Source organism: Triticum dicoccoides, chromosome 1A, assembly GCF_002162155.2.
Source record: "Triticum dicoccoides isolate Atlit2015 ecotype Zavitan chromosome 1A, WEW_v2.0, whole genome shotgun sequence".
Lineage (NCBI taxonomy): Eukaryota > Viridiplantae > Streptophyta > Magnoliopsida > Poales > Poaceae > Triticum > Triticum dicoccoides.
The window spans coordinates 595,121,767-595,130,788 of NC_041380.1; the positions used below are offsets into that span (position 1 = coordinate 595,121,767).

General features: G+C 47.4%; 1 protein-coding gene across 4 annotated transcripts; it reads left to right on the forward strand.

Annotated features, from left to right (window-relative positions):
- Positions 1-3,334: 3,334 nt before the first annotated feature.
- LOC119294130 (jasmonoyl--L-amino acid synthetase GH3.5-like) lies at positions 3,335-8,770 on the forward strand. Of its 4 annotated transcripts, none has more exons than XM_037572404.1 (5): positions 3,335-3,704; positions 5,922-6,231; positions 6,314-6,415; positions 6,589-7,406; positions 7,919-8,770. In XM_037572404.1, exons 2-5 carry the CDS (start codon positions 5,951-5,953, stop codon positions 8,461-8,463), a joined length of 1,746 nt encoding a protein of 581 aa, XP_037428301.1. In that variant the 5' UTR covers positions 3,335-3,704; positions 5,922-5,950; the 3' UTR covers positions 8,464-8,770. The 4 variants fall into 4 exon arrangements, with proteins under 4 accessions (XP_037428301.1, XP_037428289.1, XP_037428281.1 ...); XM_037572392.1 differs by having other exon boundaries at positions 3,336-3,704; positions 5,917-6,231; XM_037572384.1 differs by lacking the exon at positions 3,335-3,704 and adding an exon at positions 3,750-4,524 and having other exon boundaries at positions 5,917-6,231.
- Positions 8,771-9,022: the final 252 nt, after the last annotated feature.

The following is a 9,022-nucleotide window of genomic DNA, read 5'->3' on the forward strand; positions in this document are numbered from 1 at the left end:
TGATAAATTAATCATCTTTGTAAAATCTTGTAACTTATTTGTACGTGTAACATTACTCCATTGACGGTCACTTCATATCCACGGGAGAAGAGATCTTGTATCAATGTCAGATATCACTGAGATATAAACATAATTAGATAATCATGATATGTATGCATGATATCCCTGATTTTTAAGATCTCGTATTAATGCCCAATATCAGGAGCTACGGAAAGGAGATATATAGTCATATTAATCGATGAAATCTCCTGTAGCCCGAAGAGAGTGAGATGAACCGCTCCCTCCACACTTGGCATGCACTGGCCCAGACCGGGAGCACGTGTATGGCTGGAACACAAAACAATTAGTAGGGGGAATAGTAACAAAACAAATGGTCACTGCCTCTTACGAAAGAAGAGATCTTATATTAATGCACAATATTCATGAGATATACTTTCTTCGGTTCTTTTTACTCTGCATATAAAAATTTGTCTGGAGTCAAATTTCATAAAGTTTGACCATATTTATATGAGAAAATACCAACATCTACCATGTTAAAGTTATACAATATGAAAATTTAAGTCATGACACATCTACTGATATTGATTTTATATTGTGAATGTTGGTATTTTTTCCTATAAAGTTGGTCAAATTTTACGAGGCTTGACTTTAGACAAATCTTATATCCGAACTAAAAAGGACCGGTGGGGGTACTCTATTAATCGAAGAAATCCCCCGCAACCCCACGAGAGTGGGATGAGCCGCTCCCTCCACACTTGGCTTGCGTTGGCCCCACATCGAGAGCACGTGTATGGCCGCGAAACAAAACAAATGGTAGGGGGGGCAGTAACTGCTTCTCCTAAAGAAGAATCCCTTGTATTAATGCGCAATATTAAGGAGATATCTATACTTGAGTTGTAGAGTTAAAAATATTTTCATTTCTTGGCTGGTAATGCTCTAGCCTAGCACTTGCTTCATGCATCGTGTCTAAATTTCATTTAGATTTGATATGGGGAATGATCAAACCCTAGCACCACACTAATTGAACTAGGTCAAGTTTAAAATATTTTCAATTAACCCAATATGCCCTTCAAAATTGTTCATGATTTCTAGCATAAGGTGAAAACCTCTACCAAAAAATTGTGCACATTTTTCTGGGACATGGATGGGCTTTGAATTAACCCAACAAGTATTTGAATTGGAGCAGTTAAGTGCTATATGTAGTTTTACTGCTCCAATAATTTTGAAAAATCGAGTTATGCTCCATTAATTGATGAAATGTCCGGCAGTAAGTGAGACAACCTGCCCGCTCCACCCGCACTTATCATCATACCGGAAACACATGTGACGGCTGAAATACAGAAGAGAAGAGACAGGAAGATATATATTTTTTGAGTGTATCTCCAGGATATTGACGGTCGCCGCTGCTTCTCCTTGGTAAAAAAGATCTCATATTGATGTGCAATATTCAAGAGATATATGAAAAAGGTATACTTTATTAATGGATGAGATCTCCAGCCGTCCATTGGGAGTGAGCGAGATGATTTGCTCCACCCACGCTTGTCATTGGAAGAGGAGAGGCAAGGAGTATATCTTTTTCAATATCTCCAGGGTATATAAAAGATGTACACCATTAATCGAATATATACGACCAAGATATACTCCATCCATTGAAGATATACACAACATTAATCGAAGATATACGAAGAAAGATATACTGCATTAATCTTTGAAATCTTAGGCGGCCCAGCCGGGAGCGAGACGAGCCCGCTGCACGCACGCACACTTGGCACGCACCGCCCCGTGACGAGCACATGTGCGCGGCCGCGGCACAGAAACAAGTGGGGGAGGAAACACGAGAAGAAAAAGAGGAGAGAGGTGGTGGTGGCGGCGAGGGAGCCGCAGCCCAACCCCTTTATACATAGAAGATATACTCCATCGATCGAAGATATATCGTTTATGTATATATCTCCAGGATATATAAAAGATATAGATAGAAGATATACTCCATCAATTGAAGATATATCTTTTATGTATATATCTTGAGGATATATAAAAAATATACATAGAAGATATACTTCATCAATCAAAAATATACACAACATTAATCGAAGAAATCCCCCGCAACCCCACCACAGTGGAATGAGCCACCCCCTCCCAACTTGACATGTGTTGGCCCCACGGCGAGAGCACTTGTATTGCTGCTAAACAGAACAATTGGTATGGGGACAGTAACAACCTCTCCTGGAAGAAAAATCTTGTATTAATGCGCAATATTCAGGAGATATACAAAAAAGATATGCTCCATTAATGGATAAAATCTCGCGCAGTCCATCGAGAGCCAGTGAGACAACCCGCCCGCTCCAGCCGGACGTGCATATATATGTGAGGCGTTGGCCAACCCTAGCCGATACAAACAGATCACATCTGCTCCACGCGCACCGCCCCTGTCATTCCCTTTGCTGCTGCTACCGCCGCCGACTCCATTCCGTTCACCGCGTACACGGTTGACGGGAGGACACGCCTTAGAAACCCCGCCTCTCCGTATCCTGTACGGGAGAGGGGCGACTAGGCTTTTGGGGATCGATTACACGACTGCTCGCCTCCGATCGGCTACTTCCTCTACTTCTGCGTCGTCTTCATCATCACCATATCCAGCGACGCCGAACGTGCCGCCGGCGAGAAGCTCGAAGCCGAGAAAAAGGCCACCGAGGACGCCGCCGCCTCTGCCGGGGCTACTGGAGGGTATAACTCGTTTGTCCTGTTTCTATTGATTTCTGTTTTAATCATACTAGCGTTACACGCAGATGCATGATCGAATAACATCATGTGTTTGTTTCTGTCAGTGCCATGCTAGTAATTTTTCATGGACTAATTTAGTCGAAAAACTGCCCTATTTGCTCGGCAAAGACAAGGAGTATATCTTGCTCGTGTAGATATACATGAACAAGATATGCTCCATCAATCGAAGATATACACAATATTAATCGAAGATATGTATATATATGAAGAAAGATACATATTGCATTAATCGGTGAAATCTTTTTTTGAATGTTGGTAGTCGGCCTACCAAATTCATTGATAGGAAAAAACGAGCTACAAGGAAGCCCAGCGGGCAAAGCACCTGAGGGAGATGCAAAAGGGGAAAAAAAAAAGGCGAAGCCCGGAGCAAGGCTAGCCCGCTGCACGCACACTTGTCACGCACCACCCCCGGCTCCAAGCACACGTGTCCGGCCGCTGCACAGAAACAAACGGCGGAGGAAACACAAGGGACAAAGACGAGAGAGGTGGTGGTGACGGCGAGGCCGACGGAGGCCGGAGGGAGGCGCCTACAAAAAGGGCACGCCCGTCGGGGCAACGCACCACCACCACCATCATTTCCCTCTCTCGCTTCAGCTCAGGTCGTATGCCTGAAGCCGCGGCCCGCCTGTTCCCCTTGGACTAATCAATCCAGTGATCCCCGCCCGCGGTTGTGGTCCGTCCGTCCGTCGGGCCTGCCTTCGGTTGGTTGGTTGGTCCGGGCGCCGGTCCCTCCCTCCCCCGCCCCTCCTCCTCCTCCTCCTCGTCGTCGTCGCCTAGTGGAGGTGGAGCCAGTCAGCCACCTGCTCCTCCCTCGTCGCCTTCCTCCCCTCCCCTCCCCTTCCCCCAGAAGACCCGAGCCCGGCCGCCGGCGGCGCCAGAGGTCGCTTTCCCCCCGCGCCCCACCCCACGGATCACCACCACCGGTCAGTCACTCCCCCTCCCCCTCTCCTCCCCTCCCTGCTCTCGGCTCCAGTTTGGATTTTGATTGGGGGCCGCTCCGCTCTGTTCCACGAGCCGGAGGGGCTCTGCTCTGCTCTTCTTGTTTCTGCCGGCCTGCCTCTGTTCTCTTGTCTTTCGCCGGCCGGCCGGGGATATACTGCTCCGTAAAGTCGCCCCAATTTGATTTTGTTCCGCCCGGCCCGGGGTAAAATACTGCTTCATTGATACGCCCACCTCCAAGAATATACTTCTTCTGCTCCTAAAAGGGGCTAGATTTTGGCTTTGATTTGATTTTCTTGGGACGAATTCGTCAAGCTTTCCGAAACCAATCTCCTCGTCTTCGTCTTGAACGCCGAAACAGAGGATTCTTGGAGCAACAACACCAGGAATCGTTCGTGCCGCGCCTTGTCTTTCCGTCCTTCTAGAAGCTCCACCAGAAAATTCTTCCCCGGGTCAACGAGCCACCAGAACCTCACAGTCCCCGCGTCCACTGTCGAATGTCGCTCCGATTCGCGCTCCCACCATCCCCATGGTCGGAGCACACACGGCATGCTACGGCACTGCTACCAGTACTACCATATTCCCTCCTCTCCTCTGCTGCTCCCGTTCTTCCAGGCGGCGGCGGCAGCTTTGGATCAGTTTCCACGGCCACCCACCCACCCACCCACCCACCTCCACCGGCCCGTTCCTGCTCCGGCGAGCTCGTCGACACCTGGAGCAAACACATTCTTATCCCGGGCATCATCTGGCCATGTTTGCGCAGTTCGTGCGTCGATTTGCTTCCCTTTTCGGGGCTGTTACTAGGTCAGTTAGTCAGGTCGCGTCGCATTTACTTCCCTCTTTCGCCGCTCGCCCATTCCTGTCCAGTCCGTTTCGCCCATGTCTCTCTTCCTTTCTTTCTTTGTTCTTCGCTGGCGAGCTCTGTTTTTCTCTGTCGGTCGGCGCCGAGGTCCATCCCTACCTGAAGAGAATCGATAGGCATTTCTTTTTTGTTTCGTAGGATTCCACTGTATGTATGGATGGACGGATGCATGGATGATTCGTCGAATATTTCACCAAAAAAGAAACGTTTCTATATGAATGCTAGCACTATTGTCTAGAGACGTGCATAGAACAATTGCTCTAGGGATGGACACTACTATTACTTTCCTATTCTGTCCACTCACCGGTGCTAGAACGGTAGGCACACTGCTTTTACCACACACACAAAAAAAAAGAATCATACTGTGTATATCTGGGAGGGTTCTGCTTCTTCTTCGCTTGTCAAATTGTCAATGGCGTTGTGGCTGTTTCTTTTCTCTTAGTAGTTTGTATCGCCAGATGCTGCTTCCTGAATCAGCCAGCGTGGAGGATTTTATATTTTTCTCTGTTATGAAATAGCCATGAAAAGTTCCTGCAAAAATGCCAATGACGGTGTGCTGTTTCTTTCTCTTATTGATTATACTGAAGGGGACGGTTTCCAAGATTATCCGGGAGGGCATTTAGTTCCTAGCACAATGCCAGTGAAGCGGAGTTAAGCTAGGCAACCTGCTTGGCTGGCGTGGCGTCTTATGTCAGTATATGCTTTAGCTTTGCTACATAGATTGTCTTTATGTTGCAATCCTTGGGTTTGTTAGTGGTATCTCTGCTGCAAAAGGCGGGCATCGATGCCCCTCCCTTTGCTGGGATTCTGATCTGCTATTTCATTTCATTAGTAAACGCTGCGTCGGAAAGTAAAATCTCAGGCTTGTCGATGTTTCCACACATGGCATGCAAAGTGGCCATGGTTTTCCATGGTTGCTAGTCAGCTTTCTTTGGTAGGTATACTGTGGGGAATACTGGTGTTCTGGTTTATCTCGGTCTCCCCGGCCGACCACTTTTCGTATCCGCCATTCGTGCGTGCAATCTTGTGGTGTTCGTTGGAAGAAGATTACTGCGTTTTAGTCGGATATTCACATTCTGTCGGTGATAAAGTTTGAAGTTCTTCAAGAATGTCTTAACATTCTGATGCCTCTCTCTTTAGACTGCACTGTCGGTTCTTGGTTTCCAGCTCAGTCAGTGGTTACAGACTGCAAAATCTTTTGACGCCGTTCTCTTTGAATTCACTGCCACTTAATTTGAATTTGCAATGCAGCAATGCCTTCAGCTCTTCTCCTATAACTGGCCTCACAGATTTGCTTGCTCACTCACACACATTTCCTCTGTTTTGTCCTTCAGAACAGGTGATAGAGCCAGGATTCTGCCAGCACAAATGACGATCTGTAGCTGCGAGGAGACCATCAATGAGTTCGAGATGTTGACGCGCGATGCTGGGCGCGTGCAGCAGGATACGCTGAAAAGGATCCTTGAGGCGAATGCCGATGCTGAATATCTGAGGCAGTTTGGCCTCGACGGGAGGACTGATGCCCAGAGCTACAAATCTTGCATCCCGCTGTGCGTGCACAGCGACGTTGAACCTTTCATCCAGAGGGTTGTTGATGGTGATAGCGCACCAGTGCTCACCGGGAAGCCCATCACCTCCCTCTCCCTCAGGTACTCATTGCCTTCGAATGTAGTTGTCTTGCTGTTCTGTGGAAGTAGATGTTTATAACCTGTTTGTTGTTGTTTTATGCAGTTCTGGTACGACGCAGGGGAAGCCTAAGTTCCTGCCATTTAATGATGAATTACTTGAGAACACACTTCAAATATTCCGTACTTCGTACGCATTCAGGAACCGGTAAGGATCTCCATTTTGTTACCATGCTCAAGTACAACTGCTGCTTCTGCTTCACAAACTTGCGTTGTTTATACATTACTTTAACTCGTGTGATTAGAATGTAGTAGCCTGGGTTCTTAATTTCTTCAATGCATCACAAAGTTTTGGAATGATATTATTTTTTGTCATTACAGTGAATACCCTATCGGCGAAGGAAAGGCCTTGCAATTTGTTTATGGTAGCAAGCAATCCTTGACGCCTGGTGGCATCCTTGCTACAACTGCAACTACAAACCTGTACCGGAGTCAGCGCTACAAGGAAGGGATGAAGGATATCCAGTCTCAGGGCTGCAGCCCCGACGAAGTCATCTTTGGCCCTGACTTCAACCAATCCTTGTACTGTCACTTGCTCTGTGGGTTGATATATTCGGACGAGGTCCATTTTGTGTTCTCGACGTTTGCTCACAGCCTAGTGCATGCATTTCAAACATTGGAGGAGATCTGGGAAGACCTCTGTGCTGATATAAGAGACGGTGTTCTTTCAGAAAGAATCACAGTACCATCAATTCGCGGGGCTGTTTCAAAGATTCTGAAGCCCAACCCCGAGCTTGCTGACTCGATCCACAACAAGTGTGCGGGCTTGAGCAACTGGTATGGTGTGATCCCGGCACTGTGGCCCAAGGCAAAGTACGTGTATGGCATCATGACAGGGTCCATGGAGCCGTATCTGAAGAAGCTGCGGCATTATGCTGGGCATTTGCCGCTGATCGGTGCTGACTACGGCGCGTCCGAAGGATGGGTTGGCTCTAACATTGACCCCACGGTACCGCCTGAGCAGGTGACGTATGCTGTTCTGCCGCAGACTGGTTATTTTGAGTTCATTCCTTTGGAGAAGCCAACAGGGGAGGAGACGGAGAACAGTGCAGCTATTCATTACATCGAGTCCGAGCCGGTTGGCTTAACTGAAGTTGAGGTTGGCAAAATCTATGAAGTTGTGCTCACTACCTTTGCAGGTACATTCCTTCTCACCTGAGTCAGATATCTTATCTTCTAACGATTATTAGAAGCACCTAATCTAGTGGTTCTTGTGGTGCGTAGTTTTCAGTGTAAATTCAGACTTGTTAGCCATGTCCCTACAAATTTCAAACACAGTTGCTCTGTATGCATCAAGGTTGTGTATTAAGCACGTGGGCAAGTAACTATCACAAACGTTTCTTGTCCACTCATTGCTGCATTCATTAGGGGTAGCATCAAACAGCATAAGCCAGCCAGTGCGTCCTAATCTTGGTCTATATCAGCTTTATACCAGACTCAACAATCACATCGCGTCATTAATTAATTCAGCTAGTACATATCTGTCAAGAGCAACTTTGGACATTCCTTGCTCAGGAAATAGTGAAGTTTAGGTGTAAAATTTTGATCCTTTTCTCTTACAGCAGATGATTTAATTGTTGCAGAAAGCAAACCATGATCTCTGAGTACTGTTTAGTCTATTTACAGTCCCTTCTCTGCTCTGTTGCTGTAGGCCTATATCGCTACAGACTAGGAGACGTGGTGAAGATAGCGCGCTTCCACAACTCGACGCCGGAGCTCCAGTTCATCTGCCGCAGGAGCCTGGTGCTGAGCATCAACATCGACAAGAACACCGAGAAGGACCTGCAGCTGGCCGTCGAGGAGGCGGCGAAGCTTCTGGAAGGGGAGAAGCTGGAGATCGTGGACTTCACGAGCTACGTGGAGAAGTCGAGCAACCCGGGCCGGTACGTGATCTTCTGGGAGCTGAGCTCTGAGGCCACAGACGATGTTCTGAGCGGGTGCGCCAACGCGCTGGACCTGGCATTCCTCGACGCGGGCTACATGGGGTCGAGGAAGATCAAGACCATTGGCCCGCTCGAGCTCCGGGTCCTGAGGAAGGGCACATTCAGGGAGATCCTACTCCATTTCCTGACCCTAGGAGGCGCGGTGAGCCAGTTCAAGACGCCCCGGTTCGTGAGCCCGGGCAACGGCAAGGTGCTGCAGATCCTGAACCGGAACGTGACCAAGAGCTACTTCAGCACCGCGTATGGGCTATGACAGAAGCAAGAATAATTGCCTGCTGCTAGATTTAGCAGGGGCGTGTAATTACCTTTCTTTTTCTTTTTTTGCTGGTACCTTTTAGTAGTCTCCTCAAGAAGGAACCGTTTGTTTTAGTCTGTTGGAATAATGTTTTCTTCTTTCTTTCTTTCTTATATGATCAATCTGGTGCTGGGGCTAGAATCCTTGTAAATTGTCAGTCTGCATGCAGTTGTAGCGAAATGTATGAAATGAGGAGAAAGAAAGAAAGAAAGAAAGAAAGAAAGAAAGCTAGTGTTAATTTGCATGACTTGTAATGCTGTGAACAGAAGTGCGTACACACCCAAAGTGAATCCAGCAATAATATGTTTCCAGATCTGGTCATATACTGTTTGTGAACATCCTCCTGAAACACTCAGTCTAGTTCTTCTCTTGTCTGCCCCAGACATGTAATCCTACAGGAACCATCTCATTCAACATTGAACTGTACAAGAGGGCTAACCTGGAGAAACCATTTCATTCATCATTGAGTTCTACTAGAGAGCTACCGCGCGCTTCGCCGTGCCATTATTCATTCATG